Source organism: Cotesia glomerata, linkage group LG7 (assembly GCF_020080835.1).
Source record: "Cotesia glomerata isolate CgM1 linkage group LG7, MPM_Cglom_v2.3, whole genome shotgun sequence".
NCBI classification, from domain to species: domain Eukaryota; kingdom Metazoa; phylum Arthropoda; class Insecta; order Hymenoptera; family Braconidae; genus Cotesia; species Cotesia glomerata.
Window position 1 is genome coordinate 22401826 of NC_058164.1, and position 27577 is coordinate 22429402.

Sequence of the window (27577 nt, forward strand, 5' to 3'; positions counted from 1 at the left end):
TATCTTTAGATATAATAATTAAGAAATTACCTTGTATCTTGTGAACTATTGACATTTTTAAAGATGTAAGCTCATCTCGATGTTACACTCATCGAGACCTTTAATTTAAGTACCCACATCATTTTTTCATATATTTATATATATTATATATATGTATATATGAGAAATATATGAAAATGCATGTGGGTACTCAAATGAAAGCTCTTGATGAGTGTAACATCGGGATGAGCTTATATCTTTAAAAACGTCAATAGTTAAGAAAGTACAGTGCAATTTAACAAAAGTCATTATTTAATAAAGCAAAATTTTATTTATTTATAGTTCACAAGTCACGGTAGTCACATAGTGACTGCAAGGTTGCTAGTAAATTAATTAATTAATTTATTTATTTATTCATTTATTGATATCTACGTAAGAAACAATAAAGTAATAATTAATTTATAAAATTTACGCGAATATTTTCTCCTCACGACGCTTCTTGGTGACGACGGTACCGGGTTTGTGCTGGGCTTCCGGGTGGTTCAGGAGCTCCGGAGGGCAAGTTGATATGGGGCTACCCAAGATCGTCTGCTTCAGGTCGTAGAACAGATGACTGTCGTCCTTCGTACAGAAAGATATTGCAAGACCGGCTTTACCAGCACGACCTGTTCTACCAATACGATGCGTGTAATCTGAAATTATACATAATGTTAATTTAAAATCAAAATTATACATTATCAATTAATAAATTATTGAAATTTCTTATTCATCTAAAATAATTTTTTTTTTTTTTTGATAGTTTAAAATTTACTACGGCATCATATTTATTTATTTTGTGTAAATAATTATTTAAAGACGTTTTATGTTAAATATTTATAAAAAAATATTAATTTTTTTTCGAAAATGGACTTGAATAATCATTTTAAAAAACTAGTAGATTAAATTGGGTATTCTTCGTTTTTTTTTCTCATAATTATTGATTTAATGTACAAAAATTTGTTAACTATATTGTTTGATTTAATTGTACAAAAATTCAATTTTTACATTTGAATCGCTTATTTGAGAAACCCCACAAGTTATATGGAAACCCCATATGACTTATGGGGTTTTTCAAATAAACGATTCATTTGAAATATTTAGCATCAGCGTTTTAGTGATTTTTTTTTCAAACATAAGTAAAATAAATATTAAAAAAAATTTTACTTTTTTCAATGTAGCGTCTTAAAACTTTGAAATTACTTATAAATTTTACTTGAGTGATTTCAATAAAAATTTAGTAATTACAAAGATTTATAATTAAAAAAAAAAAAAAAATGATGACAATTAATTAAATTTTTGTAAAGAATAATATTAAACATTTAGTAATTTTTTAAAAATTATAATATAATTTAATCAAAATCAGAAAAATAATTATCAAGTAAATAATTTAAAGCTCGAAATATTTTTTTTTTTCTAAAAAAAAAAAAAACCATCAATAAATATAAAAATAAAACACAACATACCTTCAATAGTTTTAGCCATGTCATAATTAATGACCATAGAAACATCTTTGATGTCAATACCACGTCCAGCGACGTCAGTCGCCACCAAAATGTCCTTGCTTCCGCCTTTGAGCGACGCAAGAGCGTACTCTCTTTGCTCTTGTCCTTTACCTCCATGGAGCGTACAAGCATTAAACTAAAAAATAAAAAAAAATACTTATAATAATTAACAACTAAAAAAAAAATATATATATATACCCCAATTTTCTCCAATCCACGAGCGAGGACATCCGCGCCCTTCTTCTGGTTAACGAAGATAATAACTGGGGGCTCGACGCCTCTGTTAAGAATCTCCATGAGCTTCCTCCGCTTGTCAGCTTCTCCCATGATGTGAACGATCTGTTCAGTCCTCTCGGTAGGCTTGCCGACACTGCCGATATAGACCACCGCTGGCCTCCTGAGGTACGTCCTTGCCAGCCTCTCCACCGCTGGAGGCATCGTCGCAGTGAACATCACAGTTTGCCTGTACTTCTTCTTGGTGTTGTAGTTAGCCAACAACTTCTCTTCGTTCTCCGCGTCCTCATTGTCGGGTTTCAGGTTCGTCACTGGCATATACTCCAGGATTTTTTGTACATCCGGCTCAAAACCCATGTCTATCATACGATCTGCTTCGTCCAGAACTATGTACGTACATTGATTCAATACAAGGTACCTGGTCAAAAAATTAAATTTATAGTTAAAATTTATACAGTTTTAAAATTTAAGAAGTGTTAATTAAATGCTTTGAATATTTTTATGAACTTTTTTCTTTAGTTTAAAATAGAGTAAGTTCTCCAGTAGGTTTTTATTTAGGAAATTTATTTTTATAAACTTTAAGAAGATAGTTAAAATTTTTTTTTTTTATCAATAATTAAAATTCAGAAATTTAATGGTATTAAAAATTATTGTTATTATTATTCAATTACTTAATTATCAATTATTTACTTATTTTAAATTAATACTTATAAAAAGTTAAAAAAAAAACCTTAATGAATTTTATCATACTTAAAATATGTATTATTTAATATTAATTTAAATTAAATTAATTAAGGGGATATTCCAATCTAGAAATTTGAAAAAATTGATTTTTTTTTCATATTTTTAAAGCTTAACCCTTTAAGAATATGTCTTGAGGAAGATTTTAGAAAATTCAAATTATTTTCGGAGAAATGGCTGTTTTTCACGTTAAACGCGTTTTTCTTGAAACTGTCTTTTTCAAAACGATGCCCACGATTTCTCAAGTTCTACTGAACCGAATTACTTGAAATTTGGTGTAAGTCTTCTTTATAGACTTCTCTATCGCATGAACTATCCTCATTCCCAAATTTAAATATTTACTATTTTTAAAAAATTCGGAAAACTCAAAAAAAATGGTACAAAAATTAATTTTTTTCTTCAGGCAATTGCTATTTTGTGAAAAAAATTTTCTTTCAGCTTTTTTTTTAGTTAGGGTAAATACCCCAATAGATGGACAGATATTATTTCTAGAAGCAATTACATTAGTTTTAAGAACAAAAATCTTAAGTAGTTATATTTTTTTATGTCTACAAGTAGTTCTGAGAGCGAAAAGTAATTTTTTTTTAACTTTTTATTTATAATAATAGTTTAAAAAAATTATTTAAATTGGACGTCTCGAGGTTTTGCTCCGAGAGCGCCACCACTAGTAAGCGCGTAGCAGATAGCTGGTGGACATTATTTGTTATTATTATTAAAAATAATAAAAAAAGTAAGATTTGTACATATAATTACGCTTATATTTCACTAACAAAGCTAGAAATATAATATTTTAATGATAAAATCGAAAAGAAATGATAGAATTTAGTGTCCATCTATTGATGACACTTTTCTAACTTTTATCCAATAGATGGACATTGAGTTTATATGATGAATTTTCTTATTTTTTTTTTTTTTAATTTTATTGGTGGATCAATGTAAGAATAAGAGTAAAGATTATAGCAAACAGACATGTACTGGAAATGAAAGTATTATTATGATTATTGAAGAAATTGAAGAGAAAAAAGAAAACGCAGAATAAAAGAGAAAATTGAGAGAAGGAAATTTAAAAGTAAAAGAGAACAGACCTATTAAAAGGAAGAAGAAGACAACATAACGTTTTTTACGTTGTGTTTTATAAATTTATATTGACAATTTATTAATTATTAGTATTCTTTATATTAATATATTTTGTATGTTACTTTACATGAGAAAGCATCACATGTTCAAAATTAATAAAATTACTTTATGATGTATTTTGAAAATTACCATCCGATTTATTACCTTTTCTCTTTAATTTTATCAAGCTTTATTTTTTAGTGGAAAAAATTAAAAAATTAATTATTTCTGATATAAATAATGAATCGAAAATATCGCTTGTAAGTAGTGTCCATCTATTGGTATTGACTGTCCATCTACTGGAGATTTTGTCCATCTACTAAGGTTTTGGACTTTTTCTTACATTTTTCTTTTTTATTAATTACTACAACGTTTTACGAAGTTTTACTTATTTTTTCCTGGTTAATTATATATTTTTACATAAATATAATTTACTTTATCACAACTTATCTGTATATTACTATATTGTTTTTTTAATAGAATACGAGAGTTTGCTTAACCGTCCATCTATTGGGGTATTTACCCTAGTACGATAGCGGCATTACTCTAAATTGATAATTTTTTTTTTTCCCAGATTGAAATCGTGGATATGGCCGCGTGCCTATTTTTTGGAACCCCCCACTTTATAAGCTGATAACTTTTTGAATTTTTTTTACTTTTTTTTTGTATTCTTGAAATATTAATAAATATCTTATAAAAAAATGAATAGTAAAAATATTGATTGCCTTTTTTTACGACGCTTCAAAAATTACCTTCAGGAGGTATTGCCCAAAATCACTTTTCTTACAATATTCTTCCATTTTTGAATACGCGTACTTTTAAGTGTCCTCTATACGAATAAATTTTTTTTAATAGTCTTTGCGGTGCTAATTTTCGAAATATTAGCAGATAAAGATCGTACATTTAACATGTATTCCCTATCCTGACCGTAGTTAGAGTGAACATTTTATTGAATAACAACCATACTTTTCTCAGGATTTTTTTGAAAAACAGAATATTTAATTGAAGTTATAACAAGTATTTTTTATCAAAAATAACACAAACGAGCGGTATTCAATTTTTTATAAGAAATGTTTGAAACTAGTGACTTTCGATATTTTACGTGAGTGGAAGTAAGTGAATGATAGTCTGTAAAGCGAGGCAGCACTAGTGCGTGAGAAAGAAACCAATAGCCCTAACCTATTGGTGTCTTTTTCTTGTGGCAATACCTCCTTAAATTTAAGCTTCTAGACCAGAATACCCCCTTAATAATACTAAAATTTTTATATGCCGACAGTTTTTTGGTTTCTTATTTTTTATAAAAAATAAATTATTGCAATTTTGTTTTTAAAAAATTTAAACAACTTAGGCATTATTAAAAGAAAAACGAAAAAAAAAAATTACCTGTTTTCCAGCACATCAATCAACCGTCCAGGAGTAGCAATAACAATTTCACACCCCATTCTCAACCTGAACCCTTGTTCCTCTCTAGAAAGTCCTCCAACAACAACAACAGTCCTGATCCCCAATGGCTGTCCAAATTTGTTGGTCTCTTCCTCTATCTGCTGAGCCAACTCCCTGGTCGGCGCTAAAATTATACTGTACGGTCCCTGGTCAGCTTCCTCAAGTCTCTCGATCTTCGGAAGACTCGTGATCCAGAGTAGCAGCGGAATCAAGAAAGCCAGAGTCTTACCTGACCCAGTCTCAGCTACACCAATAATGTCCCTGTTCTGGAGCCCAATGGGAATAGCTTGCCGCTGAATCGGGGTCAGATCCTTGTAGCCCACCTTGTCAATGATGTCCAGGATTTCTTTGGGGAATCCAGACTCCTTCCAGGACCTGATCGGGTCCGGAATTCTTCCTCCCTTGATTGTGATATTGTAGTCCTCGCGGAATATCCGCCAGTCACGCTCTGTCATCTCGTTGAGGGCCTTCTCGGACCAGTGACGGTCGTCCCACTTCTGTTTTTCTTCTTTGCGCTTTACTTTCTTCAGGCGCATCTTCTCCTGCTCTTTTTCAGCCTCAGTACGCCTTTTTTCCAGGAGCTCTCCGTAGAATTTACTCTGGTCTCGCTTCTGGGCTTTGATGTCGATTCCTGCTATGTTTCCGCGCCCGAAGAATTGGACCTGGGACAAAATAAATTATTAATATTTTTTTTTTTGTTACTCATTTTTCAGCAATATTAATAATATTTTTATCTAATTACTAAAATTAATACTTTTTTTTTTTAATTATTAATTGTTTAAAAAAGGTAGTCAGATTTTTTTTGTAGTTACTTTTAATCAAATTTTAATCAAATAATGATAATTCTCCAAAAAATTAATTCAATTATATGATAGTATATATTAGAAGATTTATTGATTTTTTTTAAGTGCTAATTAAAAAAAAAAAAAAAAAAAAAAAAAGAAATAACGAGATTTATTTTTTCATAATTTTTAATTAAAAAAAAATAAATTTGTTCAATTTCTAAGTTGAAAATTAATATTTTTTTTTTTTTAATGGAATCTCAATAATATTTTGCAGCTTGTGTTAAAATTTTAGACATTAAGGGCCAGTTTTTCAATCCCAGATAAAATTTTATCTGATGCCAATATATATCTATATATTTCATGTTTATAAATATACTGGCAATAATAATTTTATCCTAGATAAAATTTTATCTCGGATTGAAACACTGGCCCTAAATAACTGGGTAACTATTTTTAAATAAATTTAATTATAGTTCGACAAATTCCATCTGATTAATGATAACATTAAAATTTTCTGGAAAAAATAGCATTCTTTTTTCTTTTTAATTCCAATCAATTTTGCATAAGAAATTTTTGTCGGATAAATTTTTTCCTATTAAAAGAGACTAGAAACCTCTAATTATTAACTTTAAAAAAAAAAAACCAGTACTGAATTTTGCTACTCACTAATTTTACAAAAAAAAGTTTTTTTTTAATAGCTAATTTTTTATAGAAACAAATATTGAAACTTTTTTTTTTGAAAGTCAATTAATACACAGAAAAAAAATTTCCTTAAATCAAGTAAAAAATTTTGAAGAACAATGTCTTGATTCGAGCAAAAAGCTTCTTAAACTAATAAATTTTTCTTTATATTTAAATAAAGTAAATTTAACTTGATTCAAGTCAATGAAACTCTTAAAAATTATTTTCTTGGTTAAAGAATTTTTCTCTTGATTCGTTAATTTTTTTTTTTCAATGTAAAACTATATATTATATATATTTATTTAATTGCTTTCAATGTACATTAGTTGCAATGGGGTTCACAGATTAGACTATTAATCAATTTATATGAAATTTAAAAAATAAAAATAGAAGAATATTACAATATTATTTACAATATTATTCTCTTAAACTTTTAACTCTTGAATTAAAGCAAATTGTAATGTGGCGATATATGCAATTGAGTTTTTTGGGCAGGTACACACTGATAAAAAATTTAACTTGAATCAAGAGCAAAAATCTTAAACCAAGAACACCAATTGGAAGAAAATGAATTTCTTGAGCCAAGAGGAAAAATTCTTGAGTCAAGATATATTTATTTGAACCAAGAAAATATATCTTGACTCAAGAATTTTTCCTCTTGGCTCAAGAAATTCATTTTCTTCCAATTGGTGTTCTTGGTTCAAGATTTTTGCTCTTGAGTCAAGTTAAATTTTTTATCAATGCACGATTAAAATTTTATCGAGAGATGTTTGTTCTGAAGATAAGTTTAAATTTTCAATTAATTTGGTTCTAAGGTTTGTAAAGAGCGTACAATTTAATAGGAAATGGGATTAAGTATCATGCTCTCCAAGGTTACATAAAGGTCAAAAAACCAAATCAGGATATAATATCCTGATTTGGTATCCTATTTATTCCAATTTACTAAATTGGAATAAATAAAAAGAAAAACATAAATTATTTGGTCTACTATATCCTGATTTGGTTCTTTGAAATTTTGTAATACTTAGACCTGAGAAAATGAATATAAAGTTCAATGTAAAACTATAAAAATATTTTTTTTACTAACCTGGTGTCGCTCCTTATAAATATTATTATAATCCACAGAAGTGTCTTCAGAGGTATCCCAGTCAAAGACAAACTTCCTATCATTAAGCCTGCGAACCCGTCGTTTCTTCTTAATAAGTCCGAGATATCGTTCCTTGATAGCCTCGACTTCCTTCTCTTTATCCTTATCTTTATTCTCTTCCTCCCTGCGCTGAGAATCTCTTCTTCTCGAGTTATCTCGATCATCCCAGTCCCTGGAATCTTTGGAGTTTCCAACATCAGCGGAGTTTTTCCTGTCCTCCAGCTGCTGCTTCCTCAAATTCTCGACTTCCTCCTGGCGCTTCTTCAGCGCTAGCGCAGTCCTCTCTTCTTTAGTAAGAAACTTCGGTTTAGCCCGAGCTTCTTCTTCGGCTTTCTTTTTGGCGAGCAATTCTTCGAGACTCAGCGGCTCACGCTTGGACTTTTTGTCTTCCTCATCGTCTTCCTTGTCCTGACCTTCCGCGGAATCTTTCCGCGGCTCGTCATCGATCACAAATATTGGACTTGGCTTTCGCGGTTTATCGTGACTCTTATTGTCTTTATCTTTATCCTTGTCCTTGTTGGTCACTTCTCGGCGTTCTCGAGAACGTCCGCGTTCATGATTTCTTTCACGATCGCGGTCGCGTTCTCTAGAACGGTCGCGGTCTCTGGAACGATCTCGTTCTCTAGAGCGTGATCTTTTGCGAGACGCGTCTTTTTTTCGGTCTTTGGAGCGACTTCTGGACCGGCGACGTTCCCGCCGGTCGTGTGTTCGCTCTCGGGATCTACTTCGACGGAGTTTTTTACTTTCATGACCCACCATTTTATTTTTGTTTATTTACCTGCAAGTTATTTAAATAATTAGTATAAGGTAAATATCAAGTTATTTACTTACAGATTTAAGTTTTTTGCTAAGAGTTACTTTTTTTTTTTACTGTTATTATTTATTGTTTTTTACACTTGATTTTACACTTTCACTGAGAATTATTTGTCTATTGTTATGAGTTATAATTGTAAATACAGTCAAACGCGCAATAGACGTTGTAATTTCCTTAATAAAAATAAGGTTATGATTTTCATTTACGATTGTAGTTGAAAGTTTGAGTAGTGAAGCGCAGATGGCGCTAAAGTTGCTTTTTAAACATTTTTAGCGGCTATTTTTTAAAAGTTTTTTTCTTTCAAAATTTTTTACTACACAATTAAATAGATTTTTTTTTTTTTTTTTTCATGAAACTAAAATTAACACACTTAACAATTTTTAAATTTTTCTTGAAAAATAAATAAGATATAGAAAATTTTTTTTAGAAAATTGCATTTATAATTTTTTAGTTTTCAAAAATGAAATTTTTTTAGTTATTTTTTTTTTGTTATTTATTTGTTCAAAAATTTTTAGATGTCTCTCAATATCAGTGTCATTATCTTTGAAACTAAAAAAAATTTTATTTAAAAATTAAATCATTTTTACACGCTTTTTTTATTTATAATCTTATCAATTCAATTTTTTATAATAAAATTTAGACTTCTAAAAATTGTTTACAATCAATTTGATCAAAAAAATTTGTACAAAAAATTGTTAAACAGTACTAAATTTTTTTATTTTTTATTATTAGACATAAAAAAAAAGAAATATTTTATTCATTTATATTATAAAAAAATTAGCAGACAAAAACGATAAAATAAAAAAAATAAATTTTAAAATTGCGCGCTTTTTCCCGCCATCTGTAAATTCCGTCAGAGGCGCGGTTAGCGTTAGTCCTGCCAGTCGGTAGTGAGAATTCGCGGTGAAAACGTGGTAGTCGCATGTTGTTATACTTTTATACAAGTAGTCGGCGTTAATTACTCTTATTATTATTAATAAATAATAATGCATATTTGATAAAAATTTATTTAGCTTATTAAATAAAGTGATTAAATCATCTGTCCGTGTAATAAATACATAAATATTTAAAAAAATGGCAATGCTCGCAGAGCCCAGACGAAAACAAAGATGGACGCTGAACCCACGAGGCAAACAGTGGAGTGACGGTTAGTTTTCATTATTACAATAATAATAAACACCTGCTGTAACGTACTTTTTGATAGTTTTTATTGTTATGTTTTTTGATTATGTCCGCGGTTATTTTTGCAATATAGAATGAGTACAAAAATTTGTGATAATTAATCACCGATAATTATATTTTATTATTAAGAGACGTTTGACCATTGTTAGATTTTTTTAACAAATAAATTATTATAAAAAAAATAAATTATATAGAAATTATAAAAAATTTTGGCCACTTTTATTTTTAATAATTATTAAAAACTAATTTATTTGTTGAATAAAATTCAAAAATGGTGAAGTGTCTGCTGATTTGAATATGATAACCATTTGTGACGGAAAATTTTAAAACTCCAAAAATTAATTTTATTAAATTAATTAATGATAATTATTAATTAATAATAAAATAATTTAAAGCAAAAAATTTTTAAACGTCTAATATTCTTTAACAAAAAAAAAAAATTTTTTTTAAAATTGACATTTTATCATTTTCTATGATTTCATTTTTAAAAAATTTCATTTGATCAATTTTACTTTTTTATTTTTCAATTTAAAATTTATATTTTTTTTTTTTTTTTTTTCAATATAAATGAAAAAAAAAAATTATCTTTGAAGAAAATTTAATAAAATCAATGATGTAAATCAATAAAAAAATTATGTAGAAAATTTTTTACAATAATTTGATTAATAAAAAATTTTTTTTCAAGCTTAAACAAAAAAACTCCAACACCAATTAAATACATTTTTTTCAATTTTCAGATTCCACAAAATTCGGGCAAAGAATGTTAGAAAAAATGGGTTGGACCAGTGGAAAAGGTCTTGGTGCCCACGAGCAAGGAGCCACTGAACATATCCGCGTGAAACACAAAGATGATCAAGCCGGTAACTATCTTTTTACACAAAAAATTCCTATCAATAAAAAACATCATTAAAAATAATTAAAAACTTTTTCCAGGTCTTGGTTTCTCAAAAGACAAACAAGAAAAAATGTGGACAGAAACACAGCAGAATTTCAGTCAACTTCTTCAGCAGCTTCGAGCTGGAGACTCTCCGAGCGTAGCTGAAAAATACGAAAACTTGAGTCTCAGTGGTAAATCATTGGAGCTAAAGTCCCAGCAGAGTCGCGCTCGTGTCCAGTTAGTAACTTTTTAATTTCACTTAAGGTAGTTGTTCGCTGAAAATTTAGTGTCAGAAAATTCTAAATTTTTGTATACTCATTGAGGGTATTAAAATACAATTACCATCTAAATTTAAAGTCGATTGACTATTTTAAATTCGAGTTATTCATAATCAAAGTCCGGATTATTGCGAGCAATGAGGAGTATGCGATCTAAGTAACGTTCACGATTTTAATAAAAAAAACTAACAGAAACTTTTAAAACACTAACGGGATATTAATTAATTATTTCTGAAATTAAAAAAAAAAAAAATAAAAAAAGTTATTCACCGTTTTATTATTGAGATATAACAACTGAAGGATCAACAATAGGTAAATGAAAAAATATATTAGTTAGTGAATTGGTTAGAAACAATCTGACAACACTGCACAGAAAGAAAAATTTCTTGACTGAAGTACAAAATTCTTGGCTCAAAAAAATTTTCGGATGCCTAAAGGAAGACCGAAGTTGTGTTGGCCGAAGTAAAAATTTTTCTTAAAATTCTATTCTTGGTGGAAATTTTTTCTTAATTCTATCATAAATACTTGATACAATAAATTTTTATATTTGATCTAGATTTTTAGATACATTAGGGAAGCAGCGCCACCTACTTCAACTGAGAAAAAATTTTCTCACCTTGAGAAAATTTTTCTCGAATATTTGATACCCATTTTATATTATTTTACCGTGCAACTATACATATTGAATGAAAAAAAAATGATTCAATATTATTTGATCTTCCCATTTGACATGTTAATCAATAAAAATATTAATGAAAATTTACTTCTATCGAGATATTTAATTTTTTGGAACAAGAGAGATATTTTCTCAAGACAAGAAAATTTACTTCTATAAAGAACTAAATTTTTTAGAGCAAGAGGCTGAATTTTATCAAAATAACAAAACTTTCTTGACTTAAATAAATTTTCTTAGATCAAGATACGTATTTCTTAAAGCAAGAAAAATAATTTTATTGAAATAAGTGAAATTTCTTGTGTAAAAAAAAAATTTTTTCTTTCGCTTAAGAAAATAATTAGAAAGAAAAACATTTTCTTGGCTTAGGTGAACCTTCTTTTCTGTGTGTATGCGAGTATAGATAGTATTATTTGACCGAAAAATTTAAACACATTCAGTACACTATATAGCAACTGGTAGAGCATACGCGACGTTAGATTTTAATTAAAGGATATGTTTTACATTATGTGTGCATACGTATATACATAGAAAAAAAAATTTACTTGAATCCAGAAAATAATTTTGAAGAACTTTATCTTCTTGATTTAAGTAAAAAAATTTTTAAACTAAGAAATTTTTCTTGACTTGAGTAAATCTTACTTGATTCAAGAATTCATCGTTTTGATGTAAGACATTGGAATTATTCAAAATTATTTTCTTGGTTCAAGAATTTTGATCTTGATTCAAATTAAATTTTTCTTCAGTGTATAATTAGTGTGTAGGTAATCTTTCCTCGTGTACAGTATCAGTCAAAAATAATCTTTCATTTTTACAACAATCTAACCTACTCTTATCGCGCTTATGATCCATAACTTGACAACATTGTAGCAGAACAACTACCTTAAAGCGATACTAATTTTGATAAAAATTTTAATTAAAAATATCAATATACTTCCAGCTACAAAAAGTTCACCCGCGGAAAAGACGTGAACCGCTACAGCGCCAAAGACCTCGCGAACATATTCGGTAAAAAAGACTTAACCGAGTTGCCGACAGTAGAACCACCGACCGCGAGCTCCGCAGCAGAGCCGGTAGGCGCGGAAGATACTACAGCAGGAGTCCTGACAATAAAGGGCGGTTCGATGGAGGATTACTTCAAGAGCAAGCTTCCTCCCCATCTGTCAAAGAAGTTTTCTTCAGAAAAAGAAGACTCTGAGAGCGAGGGCGAAAGGTACGTAGGTTTTGGTTTTTCTGGAAATTCAAACTCGGATACTCCCCGAAAGCGTAAGAGCCAATTTTACGTTGACAACACTTCCGAGGCGACTATTATCGACGAAGTCCAGGAGCAAACGCCTAAAAAACAGAAGCTCCAGAGCTTCGCTTTCGAAAATCCGGGACTAGATCTTGTCTCTAAAGACTCTTCTGTTCCTTCGAACAAAATGGAGGTCCCAAGGCCGTTTGTGGCTCTGGAATGCATTCCTCAGGATCAGGATGAGATTCCTGTAGAACTCGATCAGAGTATGGAGAAAACTCCAAAGAAAAAGAAGAAAAAGAAAGATAGCGAGGTTGGGTTCGTAAACGACGCTCTTAATTTGGAAGCCAAAGATGTCGATAGTTACTCGGAAGCTTTTGAGGTTCCGAGAGAAGTTTTGGGCCTCGCTAACGACGCGCTCGACCTTACCGACGAGGCTAGCGGGAAGAAACGCGTTACTTTTAATGATACTGTTGAGTACAACACTGATAAGGTTAAAAAGAAGAAAAGTTGCGCTAAATTGGACAAATTTGAGGTCGTGGATGATAAGTGTAAGAAAAAGAAAAAAGCTAAGAGCATTTTAGTCAATGGCGAAAGTAGCTTTGTTAATGAGGCGCTAGATGTCGAGATTGTTAATGAAGAAGTCTGCGATAACGAAGCCAACGAGCGTAAAAGCCGCGGTAAGCGGAAGCGCCAAAAAAGGTCTAATTTGGAGACTATTGAGGAAGTTGAGGAGAAAGTTGATGCTAATAGTGAGGATTTGGTTCAGAACACTAGCGATAATTTGGGAGATATGACTCTAGAAACTCCCAAGAAGAAGAAAAAGAAAAGGAAGGATAAGGATAAGGAGAAAGTTGAAGTTGAAGAGGTTAGGATGGATGTGGACGAAATTGGTAACAAAGAAAATTTTAGCGATAGCAAGTCAGAAGGTGTTGTTAAGAAAAAGAAAAAAAAGAGCAAGGAACGTGAACAGGTTGTAACAGAGGAAAATAAGACAGTTGATGTTGAGGATTTGGACGCTTTCTTGAGGACTAAGAAGGGAAGGAAGTCTCAGTTGTTCAAGTCGTTGTTCAAAAAGACCCCGGTTGTTAATTTTGTTGGGTCTAATATTAATAAGATTGAAGGTTATAATGTTAGTGCGCCTGGGAAGGATTTTTTGGAAGGTTAGGAGTGAGATGATGATGATTTTATGGAAAATTTATTAATATATTGGAATGGAAGTTTATAGACAAAAAAAATTAACTTGAATCTTGTAAATTATTTTTAAAAACTTTATTTTCTTCATTTGAGTAAAAAAATTTCTAAACTAAGAAATTTTTATTGATTCAAGACAATTAAACTCTTCTAAAATAATTAAAATTTTTTTAATTTTCATAACAAATTAAGGAGATCCACGCGAAGTAGTCAAATTTTTAAAACTTCCTGAAAATTTGTAAATTCGATCTACGTAGCCTAATAATCAATAAAAAAATTAAAAAACAGTAGGTTTCCGGGATATTTAATGAAATAATTAGGTTTGAAAATTGTAATTTTTACATGTAGGTAAATGGAGATTCCACCAGCCGTGTATTTGGTTAAGAATTTAATGCAATAAGCGATTTAAAAAAAAATTTATTTTCATTGAATTTGATTGAAAAAATAATAAGCTTTCGATTAAAACAGTAAAAAATAAATTTTCATATAACCTGCATTGAAAATGCGGGTTTCAATGCCTGATGAGCCAACCGAAATTAGACAATTTCAGACCAATGCGACTGTTGCCGGGTAGGAATCAATCATTTCTTCCCGGCGGACAGAAAATGACGATTTTCTGCCCGCGAGATGAAGTTGTAGCTTTATTTTCAATCCTATCAGAGTATTTTTTGTTTGTTTTATACCTTTATAATTGTCATTCTAACCGTTAACCGTACTGACATATTATAATTCTGTTACTAAGCATAAATAAGAATGACAAAAGAAAACTATTCAATTTATGAATAATGTTTAATAAAAAATAAACCATTACTTTCTATTTTATTACAAGTTTTATGATAAAATGGTATTTTCGCTATTCGTCTGAACCTATCTAGTTCTAGTTGGCTCCAGACATTGAAACTAGCATTTTTAATGCAACTTATATGACAAATATAATGTGTGACGCAGGATGAAACACGATTTCAGACCGAGTGATGCCAGCCCAGCCCTCGCTTCGCTCGGGCAGGCAACTTCACTCTGGTCTGAAATCGTTTTGGTTCATCCCTAGTATAGTCACACAATATACTATTAAAAAATCTCCAATAATAATTTTTTTAATTTTAATTTGATTGCAAGAAAAATTATGTTATTAGTACAAGTAAATAATTTATCTCTTGATTCAAGTTAATTTTTTTTTCAGTGGATTTTACGTTTATGAGCAGGGTGATTATACAAAGTTTTAGAAAGGTTGAGAGAAGTTTTAAGTGAAAGTCGGGTGTAAGAATCGATTTTATTTTTTTCTCTATTTACATTAATTGAGAAACCGAATTATCTTCGTTGCACTTGTGCGATAAATGAAAACTTGAAAATCAAATTTCTTATTATTAAATGAAAAATTTATAAAAGTAATCTGCTAAAATTTTATCAATTTATTTAATGTAAGAGCGTTTTTTTCTTTAGAAATTTATAGTTGTTTAGAATTGGTAAAACTGCAATGCCAACAAAACGGTACTTAACGATTGAATGTAAGGTTGAGTTGAAGTTTGTAAAATTAATTAATTGCAGTTGATTATAATTAAATAATTGTCGATAATAATTGAAATATTGAAACAATATTTTGTGATTTAATAGATAGTTTTGATGTATATACGTAGTGAAGAAGTTAGATAGCTGGATTGGCCTTCAGTTTAAACATATGACATGTTTAATGGAATTATTGTAATTTAATAATCGAGTCGATATGAATTCATAGAAATAATGAAAATATTCATTATGTTCATGATGAATTTTTTAAATAAAAAATTTATAGTTATTTTATAGAAACTAAAATATTGAAAACTTTTCACCCTGCAAATACAATAAAAAAATGTAAATAAAAAGTGTGATTTTAAACAATAAATAAAACAATTATTTATAAATAAATTTTTAATAACAATAAGATGAAATATTTTATTTTTATTTGGAATTACCAAATACTGTCTTCGTATTAGAAGAAATATTTGGATTAATTTTACAAATCAATTTATTATTACATTACTGATCCTTACATTAATTACAATAAATAAATAAATAATTTAATTACTTTAACTGCATAAATTTTGAAAATCCAAATTGATATGAGAAGTTCGTAGTTAATGACAATAATAATTATTATCATTATAATCGGGGAATTTTAAGCTGGAGGAGCTGGGGGAATTTCGTAATTCGGATCATCGACTATGCACTCGTCTTCGTAGTTATCGATGATCATGGGCGACATTAGTTCCTTGAACTTCTCCAGAGGACATTGATGTTCGCAGCCAGAAACAGTGAGCGGCCGCGTCTCATAATCAGGCGCGTTGCGGTAGAACAACTGGACGTACCACTGACCCTTGATCTCGTGAAGTTCCACGAGTACCATTGCGTTGAAACCGGGTTCTATTTCATCCCAGACACCCATTGTAGAGAGTATATTAACTACCGTGTTGTCATGGGCTACGTAGGCGTACATTTTACGGGACTTGGGCGTCAGTTTTCCGGCAGATCGGTCCTCCATCTTGTTCACCATTTTCGTGACAAATGGCCCGCCGGATAGACGACGAAGCTTGTCGTTCCACACGTTCTGCGCGAGACTGAAGACCATTAGTGGTGACATTTTTTTCGGGTAGTACTTATGAACCCATTTAGGAAGTTTCATTCCCATTCTTTCCTGGAATTTTTTTTAATTAATATATTTATCAATTATCAATTAGTGTTTTATGGAAAAAAGGTGAAAAAATTTATGTACTTACTTCAGAAACTAAAGTACCATAAACGTTAGAAATGTCTCCAGGATTTTCCATCGGCCAACCAGAATATTTAGCGACATAATCATACATATCCTTGTTATTCGTGTTAATTTTTACTACGGCTGGATCGTGATCAACCTTGACTCGTTCAACGGTTAATTTTGGACACGCGTTCCAAATAATGAGCAGCTAGTTTTTTAACAAATCAAGATGTAAATGAAAATAAATAAATTAATCAATTAATAGAACGAAATAATAAAAATTACCTTATCTTCAGGCCTGGTCCAGTAATGAAGCACAACAGGTTGCCAATCAACCCCGGATTTGAACATCTGTTCTTTATTGGGCTTCCACAGCGCCGCTGACAGTATCATCGCGGTCATCTTTGCCCGGTCCGCGGAGGTACTTTGCAGCCAGAACTTGTCGGGTGAATAATCGTCACCCAAAAATTCCCCGTATCGGTCTCGAAGGTACAAACCTTCGTTGTAGACTACCAAGCGTCCTTTCTGTGGAGAATAATCTCATCAGTTACTTCACTGTCCACGCGCCAGGCAGATTATATATCTTGAATATTAAATATTCTTTCTTTATTTTCTTACAGATTATGAAACTTGCTATGACGTAAAATGTTGGGTTTTTTTACAATCATCATTCTAGGTCCATAACTTCCTGACTTTTGAAAACTTTTAATTTTCTTAGCGGGAAGTTAAAAATTTTGAAAGTTTCATATTTATAGAACAATTCATTAAAGTAGTTTAGTATAAAATCAATTTCTGAAATTAATTGATTTTATTTTTCACTCAATTTATTTACATTTTTTAAAAGTAACTACCATTTCTATCTCATTTTTCTAATCAAGTTTCTAGTCGGATGTTTTTATAAATATTTTTACTGTTTTTACACGACTTACTTTAAAATTATTATATTATATTATCAATTCTTTTATAAAAAGTGAATATTTTTTTTTTTTTTTAATGAAAATACTTGGCAAATAAATTTTAAAAGTTTTTATATTTATCACGTTTTTCTAATCAAGTTTTTAGTCGGATGTTTTTATGGATATTTTTACTGTTTTGACACGACTTACTTTAAAATTATCAATTCTTTCATAAAAAGTGAATATTTTTAACTTCTCACTAAGAAAATTGAAAATTTTCAAAAATCGGGAAGTTATTGGTTTTATCCCGTTTTTCGAAAATCGAGTTCTCATCCGATCTTGACGTTTTGAGGCCGTAGGAAGCTTCCCTGAATGTTTTCGCGATGATGTCAGTATGTCTGTATGTGTGTATGTGTGTGTGTGTGTTTTTTTTTTGTTTTAAGGGGGGGGGGGAATCCTTTTTACGGATTCTAGGCATAGTTGTTTGGCCTGGATATGTGGCGACTCGACGCAGTGTCATACTAAAACTCGACGCTAGCGCCCCTACCCACTAAACCCTAAACCCCTTTTCCTTTTTCCCCTAATCCCTCATGGAAACCGCCGTTAGGCATTACTTCGTGAGGGGAGGATCTAGCTACTGCTCTTTCTTCTGGTAGCTAAGGTGTTATTTTACCTTTCTTCTAGTTGTTGTCATTTGCTCTTCTTCTTTCGATGGAACGCAAGTCTATAAGGACTTCTGTTGCAAATGTGCTGATGGCGTTCCAGGAGGCTCTTGATGACAGCATTGCTTCTACTATTGTCTCTGGTTGGATTTTCTTCTTTAGGATCATCTCCAGCTCATCTCGCTGTGGGTAAAATCGTGGGTACTCAAAGAAAACGTGCTCCGCGTCTTCATTGATTCCTGGGCAGGACGGGCACTCCGGTGAATCATCATGCTTGAAGCGGTGAAGATACGTCCGAAAACATCCATGTCCTGACAACAACTGCGTCAGATAGTAATTGACCTCGCCATGACTTCGGTTTAGCCAAACGTCGATCTTCGGTATGAGACGGTGTGTCCATCTCCCTGTTGTCACGGCGTCCCACTGCGATTGCCATCGTGCGATGCTGTTCTGCCGTTCTTCAGCTCTGAGTTCCTCGGCACTTTGTGTGGTTGTTCTCTTTCGTTGGTAAAGGTTCCGTCTTTCCTCAGCTAGGACTCTGAGCGGCAAAGTTCCGGAAATGACACACACTGCTTCCTCTGATATTGTTCGAAAGGCGCTTGCAACTCGTAGGGCACTCATACGATATATTGGTCCAGCTTTTCTCCATGAATCTTGCATCTCTAGTGCGTCAGCCCAAATGGATATTCCGTAGGTGAGCACCGATGTGACTACTGATGACAATAGTAGCCTCCTGCTCTGCTTTGGGCCTCCGACGTTCGGCATCAATCGTGCGAGACTAGCTCTCACTACTGACGCTTTCGTACAGACGTGTTCCACTTGCTGCTTGAAGTTGAGTCGGGCATCAAGCATCACTCCCAGATATCGTATATGAGGTTGTGATGTGATTTCTCGGTCACCGACTTTTAGCTTAATTGTTTCAATTTCTTTTCGGCTGGTAATAAGCACTGCTTCGGTCTTCTGCTTGGCCAGTTGTAGGTTCACTGTATCCATCCACTGGTTGATCTTCTCAAAAGTGATGTCAAACAGATGTTGAATCTCGTCGAGGTGTTTGGCGACGATCACTGCGGCAACATCATCCGCATACGCTACCAGTTTGACACATCTTGGAAGATTCAGTCTCAGGAGCCCGTCATACATGATATTCCACAGAAGTGGACCAAGAACAGAGCCCTGTGGCACACCACCGGTTATATCATACTCTTTCGGACCATTCTTTGTATCGTATTTCAGCACTCTATCTGTAAAATAGCTAATCACTAGTCTGCGAAGATATGTTGGCACGTTCTTCTCGTCGAGAGCTTGCATGATGCAGTCCCAATTAGCGGAATTGAAAGCATTTTTGATGTCCAAGGCAGCCACCAGGCAGTACTTCTTCGTTCCACCCTTCCATCTAGTTCCTGCGATTGCCTCTTTGGCTGTATTAACAACCAGGTTGATCGCGTCCAGGGTTGATCGTCCTTTCCGGAATCCATACTGGTTGTCTGCCAAGAGTGGGTCGACTACTGCATCTATTCGTTGATGATACGCTCAAATATCTTACCCGCCGTATCTAGCATGCAGAGTGGTCGGTAAGATGACGGTTCTTCTGGCGGTTTCTTTCCTTTAGGTAAAAGTACTAACCGTTGCTGTTTCCACTTACGAAGAAAAGTCCCCTCCTTGAGGCATGCGTTGTAAGCGTCTAGAAATAATGTTGGTGCTGCCTTTATGATGGTTTTCAAGGCTATATTAAGGATTCCGTCCAATCCCGGCGCTTTATTATTTCCTACCCGATTACAGGCCTCCAACAATTCTTCTTCAGTGACAGGTGGAATGTCGTCCAGTTCATCTTGCGTTGACTGATAATTGAGACTGTGTTGCTGTGGAAACAGCGTAGTGACGATTTTCTGAAGGAGTTGGGGACACGTAGGTGATGGCATTTGTTGTTTCTTCAGGTGCGTCATGATCACCTTATACGGCCGACCCCACACGTCTTTGTCGACCTCGTATATGAGCTCTTTCCAGCATCTTCCTTTGCTCTCTTTTATGGCCTTATTAAGTTCACGACGAGCTTTTTTATACTCTGCGATCAGCACTGCAGAGTTAGGTCGTTGATAGCCACGCTGTGATATTCTTCTCTTTCGATGACACTCTTTACGGAGGTTGCTGATATGATCATTCCACCAGTGTACCGCAGGTCTTGAATTCATAACACGTTTGCGAGGCATACTGGCATCACAAGCTTGTGTTACTCGCATCATCAGGGCCTTAGTATGTTCTTCTGCAGGTGTGTGTGTGTGTGTGTGTGTGTGTGTGTGTATGTGTGTATGTATGTATGTGACCCTCTTATAACTTTTGAACGGCTTGACCGATTTCATCGCGATTGACGCCATTTGAAAGAGATTGACCAAACTTAGATTTAAAATACCATTTCGACCGATTCGAACCAGTAGATTCTAAGAAATCTCAAAAAAACTACAAAAAAAAATTTTTTGAAATGTGGTTTTTTTGGAATTACTTTTAAATGGCTTCACCGATCAATTTCAAAATCTAGTCAGCTCTTAAGATAAAAAAACCACGTCGATCACCGCAAGCCCGGTCAAAATCGGTTGATTCGTTCGTGAGTTATCGTTGTCGAAAGAAAACCGAAAAAAGCGTTTTTTTCGGAATTACTTCGAAATTCCTGGCTCGATCGATTTAAACTCGAAGATTCTTCATGGGGCTTCAAAAACTGCGTCGATTGCCGCCAAGCACGTGAAAATCGGTTCATTCATTCAAAAGTTATTGCCGTTTGAAAATTTAAAAAACTGTTTTATCAAACTGCCATTAAAGTTTTGAGCTCGAAGAGCTCAAATGAAACAAAAATCATATTTTTCAGCTCGAAGAGCTCAAAAACGTAATGTGTTAATTTAAGCGCCTAAGTACAAAATGAGCGGGAAGTTGCAGGGGTGGCGTTTAGGGTCAACCGTCGTCCTAATTTTTTTTTTTTTAATGAAAATACTTTGAAAATCACATTTAAAAGTTCTTATATTTATCACGTTTTTCTAATCAAGTTTCTAGTCAAATTTTGTTATGGATATTTTTACAGTTTCGACAAGACTTTCTTTAAAATTATCAATTCTTGTATGAAAAAGAATTTTTTTTTTTTATGAAAATATTTTTCAAAAATATTCTTAAAGTTATAATATCTATAGAAATTTATAAATTTAATTTTTTACTCATATTATTTCAAAGACTTAATAATGAAATTAACAATTGACTTTGCTAAAAATATAGCACTTGTATTGTTACTTCAAAAATTTTCAAAAGGAATTATATCAAGTTCAAATTTCAAAATTACTTGAATATAAAATCATTATCAAAAACTTAACATTTTTAAAAATGGTTATCAAATATTTTAAAGTAATTTACGAATTTTTTTATATATATCAAAATTCACGGAATAATGAAATGTTTTAATTTTTTGGACAAATCCAATTTTAAAAAATTATCAATTTAAAACTTCTCTTTGTAAATATTTTAATACAATTTTTCAAACTAGAAAAAAAAATTTCAAATTCAAAATTATAACATCAACAAAAAAAAAATAAAAACCAAACTTACATCAGTGAGTTGTCCCCATCCGTAAGGATCCATGGTAGAATTAATGTGCGGGTCTGTCGGGTAGGTGTCAACCGGTGCGCGTTGTCCGTGTCGCATTAACTAATCACAAAAAAAAAGTAATTAAAATTAGTAATCATTCTACTGCCATCCATGAATCCACCCGATAACAAAGTACAGAATAGCGGTCGTCGAAATTATCAAAATAATGGTCAAGCAAATGTACCGAAAAATCACCAAGCACATAAGCATTTTTAAAAAAACAAAATGAATCATTAAACCATGAATATTGCCGCTAAATATTATATTATAAAATTATATATTAATTAAAATCAATCATTTGTTTACTTACCAAAGTGACTTGTCTCAATGTGCTCTGGTCCTTTTCACCCTGCGACTGGTCGCCATCGCCTCTGCCAATTGACAAAGCTGAAGCAATATTTACCGTTAATTAATAATTGATATTTTATAAAAAAAATGTATACATTTATTTTTATAATTAATTAATTGATACCTCCTGCGGCGCCCAACAACGCTATGCTTGCAAACACCAGTCTCACGTTAATCATTTTACAACAATATTCACAATTAATAAATAATAAATTCCTAATTAATAAATAAAGTAACGATAGAATTAATTGGTACTAGCACGTGTAATTTGAATTTTATTCGCGGGAGATCCTACAGACACTGATCACTCAGTTCGACTCGCGGCTTAGATAACGCAGTCCCCACTCCACCGCATTTTCGTTAAACAGGAAAATATTTCGAGTTTATGGATAATGAACAATAAGAAATTGGTTATTATCCATCCACCAATTCTAACTCAACAATTTTCCCACACTTGATTTATACAACCCTCCTTTAAATAAATAATACCCTCTCTAAAGTCTTACCGTTAGCAACAATTCCCCAACTCCATTTTTTTCTACCAATCATAAACCTAAATACAATAAAATGTATAGTTGTTTAGAATTGGTAAAACTGTAATGCCAAGAATCGGATCTTAGCGATTGAGTGTAAGGTTGAGTTGATGTACGTAAAATTTATTAATTGCAGTTTATTAGAATTAAATAATTGTCGATAATAATTGAAATATTGAAACACAATATTTTGTGATTTAATAGATAGTTTTGATGTATATACGTGGTGAAGGAGTTAGATAGCTGGATCGGCCTTCAGTTTGAACATATGACTATATTTTTAATGTGATTATTGTAATTTAATAATCGGGTTGATATTAGTTCATAGGAATAATAACAAATTTTATCATTATAATTTATTATCGGAGCTATGAAAATATTCATTATTTTCATGATGAATTTTTTAAATAAAAAATTCATAGGAATTTTATAGAAACTAAAATATTGAACACTTAAATAGTGAATCACTAAAATAGTGAAAACTTTTCACCCTGCAAATACGATTACAAAATGTAAATGAAAAGTGTGACTTTAAAAAATAAATAAAACAATTATTTATTAATAAATCTCTAAAAACAATAAGATGAAATTTTTAATTTTTATTTAAAACTTCTTCCTCATTTCGTCAGTACTCTAGCTTACCAAATACTATCTTCGGATTAGAAGAAATATTTGGGTTAATTTTATAAACCAATTTATTATTACATTACTGATCCTTAGATTAATTACAATAAATAAATAAATAATTTAATTACTTTAACTGCATAAATTTTGAAAATCCAAATTGATAAGAGAAGTTCGTAGTTAATGACAATAACAATTATTATCATTATAATCGGGGAATTTTAAGCTGGAGGAGCTGGGGGAATTTCGTAATTCGGATCATCGACTTTGCACTCATCTTCGTAGTTATCGATGATCATGGGCGACATTAGTTCCTTGAACTTCTCCAGAGGACATTGATGTTCGCAGCCAGGAACAGTGAGCGGCCGCGTCTCATAATCAGGCGCGTTGCGGTAGAACAACTGAACGTACCACTGACCGTTGCTCTCATGAAGTTCCACGAGTACCATTGCGTTGAACCCGGGTTCTATTTCATCCCAGACACCCATTGTAGAGAGCATATTAACTACCGTGTTGTCATGGGCTACGTAGGCGTACATTTTCCGGGACTTGGGCGTCAGTTTTCCGGTAGATCGGTCCTCCATCTTGTTTACCATTTTCGTGACAAATGGCCCGCCAGATAGACGACGAAGCTTGTCGTTCCACACGTTCTGCGAGAGACTGAAGACCATCAAAGGCGACATTTTTCTCGGGTAGTACTTATGAACCCATTCAGGAAGTTTCATTCCCATTTTTTCCTGGAATTTTTTTTTAATTAATATTTTTATCAATTATCAATTTGTATCTTATGGAAAAAAGGTGAAAAAATTTATGTACTTACTTCAGAAACTAAAGTACCATAAACGTTAGCAATGTCTCCAGGATTTTTTATCGGCAAACCAGAATATTCAGCGACATAAGCATACATATCCTGGTTTTTCATGTTAATTTCTCGTACAGCTGGATCGTGATCGACCTTGACTCGTTCAACAGTTAATTTTGGACAAGCGTTCCAAATAATCAGCAGCTAGTTTTTTAACAAATCAAGGTGTAGGTGAAAATAATCAACTAGTTTAATCAACAAATAAATAAATTAATCAATTGATAGAACGAAATAATAAAAATTACCTTATCTTCAGGCCTGGTCCAGTAATGAAGCACAACAGGTTGCCAGTCAACCCCGGATTTGAACTTCTGCTTCTCGTTGGGCTTCCACAGCGCCGCTGACAATATCATCGCGGTCATCTTTGCTCGGTCCGCGGAAGTACTTTGCAGCCAGAACTTGTCGGGCGAATAATCGTCACCCAAAAATTCTCCGTATCGGTCCCGAAGGAACAAACCTTCGTTGTAAGCTACCAGGCGTCCTTTCTGTGGAAAAAAATCTCATCAGTTTCTCCACTCTCCACGTGCCAGGTAGACTATAAATCTTGAATGTTAAATATTGTTTCTTTATTTTCTTTTAGATTATGAAACTCGCTATGACGTAAAATGTTGGGTTTTTTAATCAAGTTTTTAGTCGAATATTTTTATAGATTTTTTTACTATTCTTCTCGAATAATTAAAAAAAATATCAATTATCTGATAAAAAACAACTTTTTCGTGATTTAAAAAAAAGTTTTTATTATCGATATTTTTTAAAAGTTTTTATATTTATAAAAAAATTTATTACAGTAGTTTAGTATAAAATCCATCTATGAAATTAATTGATTTTATTTTTCACTCAATTTATTTCTATTTTTTAAAAGTAAATAACATTTCTATTTCATTTTTCTAATCAAGTTTCTAGTCGGATGTTTTTATGGGTATTTTGACACGATTTATTTTAAAATTATCAATTCTAGGATAAAAAGTGAATTTTTTATTTTTTCTTTTAATGAAAATACTTTGAAAAAAATTCTAAAAGTTTTTATATTTATAGAAATTTATAAATTTAATTTTTCACTCATATTTTTTCTTAGGTTTAATAATGAAATTAAATTGATATCGCTAAAATATAGTAATTGTCTTGTTATCTTAATAATTTTCAAAAGAAATTACATCAAGTTCAAATTTAAAAATTGTTTGAATATAAAATCATTATCAACAACTTAACATTTTTTAAAATGATTATTAAATATTTCAAAGTAATTTACGAATTTTTTTACATAAATCAAAATTCACGGAAAATTAAAGTTTTTTAATTTTTTGGACAAACTCAATTTCAAAAATTATAAATTTGAAACTTCTCTTATTAAATATTTTAATATAATTTTTAAAACTAGAAAAACTCAAAACTCTTTTATTATTTTCTTTCAGATCACGAAACTTGCTATGATGTAAATATTGAATTTTTTTACAATCGCGTTTTTGGAAAATCGGTATCAAAAATTTATTGAAAAAATTTCACATGTAAAAAACTTGAAAAACTATAAGTGCAATTTTTTAGAAATATCTTTTTAGTTGTATTTAATTAATAAAAAAAATCAAAAATTTTTAGACGTCTGCTAACTTCAGTGTCATGTAATTTACTTAGTTTTTCTACATTTATCAAAATTTTTAGAATTTCCGGGACAAACCCAATTTGAAAAAATTAAATATAATATTATAAATCTTCAAATTATAAAAAAAAAAATTTCAATCTCAAAATTATAACATCAACAAAATAAAATAAAAACCAAACTTACATCAGTGAGCTGTCCCCATCCGTAAGGATCCATGGTAGAATTAATGTGCGGGTCTGTCGGGTAGGTGTCAACCGGTGCGCGTTGTCCGTGTCGCATTAACTAATCACAAAAAAAAAGTAATTGTTCTACTGCCATACATGAATCCACCCGATAACAAAGTACAGCATATTGGTCGTCGAAATTATCAAAAAATAATGCTCAAGCAAATGTACCGAAAAATTACCAAGCACATAAGCATTTTTAAAAAAACAAAATGAATCATTAAATCATGAATATTGCCGCTAAATATTATATTATAAAATTATATATTAATTAAAATCAATCATTTGTTTACTTACCAAAGTGACTTGTCTCAATGTGCTCTGGTCCTTTTCACCCTGCGACTGGTCGCCATCGCCTCTGCCAATTGACAAAGCTGAAACAATATTTACCGTTAATTAATAATTGATATTTTATAAAAAAAATGTATACATTTATTTTTATAATTAATTAATTGATACCTCCTGCGGCGCCCAACAACGCTATGCTTGCAAACACCAGTCTCACGTTAATCATTTTACAACAATATTCACAATTAATAAATAATAAATTCCTAATTTATAAATAAAGTAACGATAAAATTAATTGGTACTAGCACGTGTAATTTGAATTTTATTCGCGGGAGATCCTACAGACACTGATCACTCAGTTCGACTCGCGGCTTAGATAACGCAGTCCCCACTCCACCGCATTTTCGTTAAACAGGAAAATATTTCGAGTTTACGGATAATAAACAATGAGAAATGAATAATAATAAATATTGTACATACATTGATGTAAATATTCAAGAAACTTGACTGTTATTATAATCAAAAGCTATGAAATATATTATTTTATAAATTACAAGTCGAAAATTTTACGAGTTCATCGTATCACTTTTATTAAGCTAGATTAACTAATCACTTTTTATATTAATTATAGTGTTTTAAATTAGCTACTTATTTTCAAAATTATCAGCAATTGATTAAGATACTTTGACCTTCACTACACTTATTTTTATCAAGAATTTAAATATCGCGCCAATTTAATTCGTATCTAGAATTTTTTATCGTATTTTACACTTATATTTTAATCTAATCACCCGCATTAATCAAGTAGAAATTTAAAATATTTAGAATTCAGTACTTGTAATTATAAATTTTAATATTTAAATTATAACATTGAACTTTTCACAAAATAAACGATGCCAGCTGAAAATATAACTTTACCACAAAATGGTTCCTTTATTGCTAATGGCGGGAATATAGGAAATGACGTACATAGATGGCGCAGATAAGCGCGCGAAATTTAAAAATTAACAAATAATTTTAATCCAATACAGTAAATTTTTATAAATAAATAATTAATTACTTCAAATAGTCTCAATTAAAATAATATTTTCATATCTTTTATTAAAATTTAATACTCGCTGGAAATAAAATTACTAATTATTATTATGATAATGATGCAATTAGAATGTAATGAATAGACTATAAGCTCAAACTTGATTCAAAAGCGGAATTTATTTATCATTATTATTACTAATGATAATTATGCAGTACGTTCATGTTAGATACGCAATTTCA

General features: G+C 31.3%; 4 protein-coding genes across 7 annotated transcripts; 1 reads left to right on the forward strand and 3 right to left on the reverse strand.

The window, feature by feature from the left end:
• Window positions 1-380: 380 nt before the first annotated feature.
• Window positions 381-27452, reverse strand: LOC123269845 (probable ATP-dependent RNA helicase DDX23). 4 transcript variants are annotated; one of them, XM_044735726.1, is made up of 7 exons: window positions 27437-27452; window positions 12065-12072; window positions 7608-8445; window positions 4995-5716; window positions 1719-2172; window positions 1482-1656; window positions 381-671 (listed from the first exon to the last, which is right to left on the reverse strand). In XM_044735726.1, the coding sequence occupies exons 3-7, from the start codon at window positions 8424-8426 to the stop codon at window positions 448-450; spliced, it is 2394 nt and encodes a 797-aa protein (XP_044591661.1). In that variant the 5' UTR covers window positions 8427-8445; window positions 12065-12072; window positions 27437-27452; the 3' UTR covers window positions 381-447. The 4 variants fall into 4 exon arrangements, with proteins under 4 accessions (XP_044591661.1, XP_044591660.1, XP_044591658.1 ...); XM_044735725.1 differs by lacking the exons at window positions 12065-12072; window positions 27437-27452 and adding an exon at window positions 8526-8670; XM_044735723.1 differs by lacking the exons at window positions 12065-12072; window positions 27437-27452 and adding an exon at window positions 8499-8670.
• On the forward strand, window positions 9353-13977 carry LOC123269846 (PIN2/TERF1-interacting telomerase inhibitor 1-like). Its single transcript, XM_044735727.1, has 4 exons — window positions 9353-9628; window positions 10401-10523; window positions 10597-10777; window positions 12432-13977. Exons 1-4 carry the CDS (start codon window positions 9556-9558, stop codon window positions 13891-13893), a joined length of 1839 nt encoding a protein of 612 aa, XP_044591662.1. The 5' UTR covers window positions 9353-9555; the 3' UTR covers window positions 13894-13977.
• LOC123269850 (prostatic acid phosphatase-like) lies at window positions 15977-22510 on the reverse strand. Its single transcript, XM_044735733.1, has 6 exons — window positions 22299-22510; window positions 22137-22213; window positions 21788-21886; window positions 16933-17172; window positions 16670-16855; window positions 15977-16587 (listed from the first exon to the last, which is right to left on the reverse strand). The coding sequence occupies exons 1-6, from the start codon at window positions 22351-22353 to the stop codon at window positions 16072-16074; spliced, it is 1173 nt and encodes a 390-aa protein (XP_044591668.1). The 5' UTR covers window positions 22354-22510; the 3' UTR covers window positions 15977-16071.
• On the reverse strand, window positions 23292-26672 carry LOC123269849 (venom acid phosphatase Acph-1-like). The gene is made up of 6 exons (XM_044735732.1): window positions 26474-26672; window positions 26312-26388; window positions 25974-26072; window positions 24439-24678; window positions 24152-24337; window positions 23292-24068 (listed from the first exon to the last, which is right to left on the reverse strand). The coding sequence occupies exons 1-6, from the start codon at window positions 26526-26528 to the stop codon at window positions 23553-23555; spliced, it is 1173 nt and encodes a 390-aa protein (XP_044591667.1). The 5' UTR covers window positions 26529-26672; the 3' UTR covers window positions 23292-23552.
• Window positions 27453-27577: the final 125 nt, after the last annotated feature.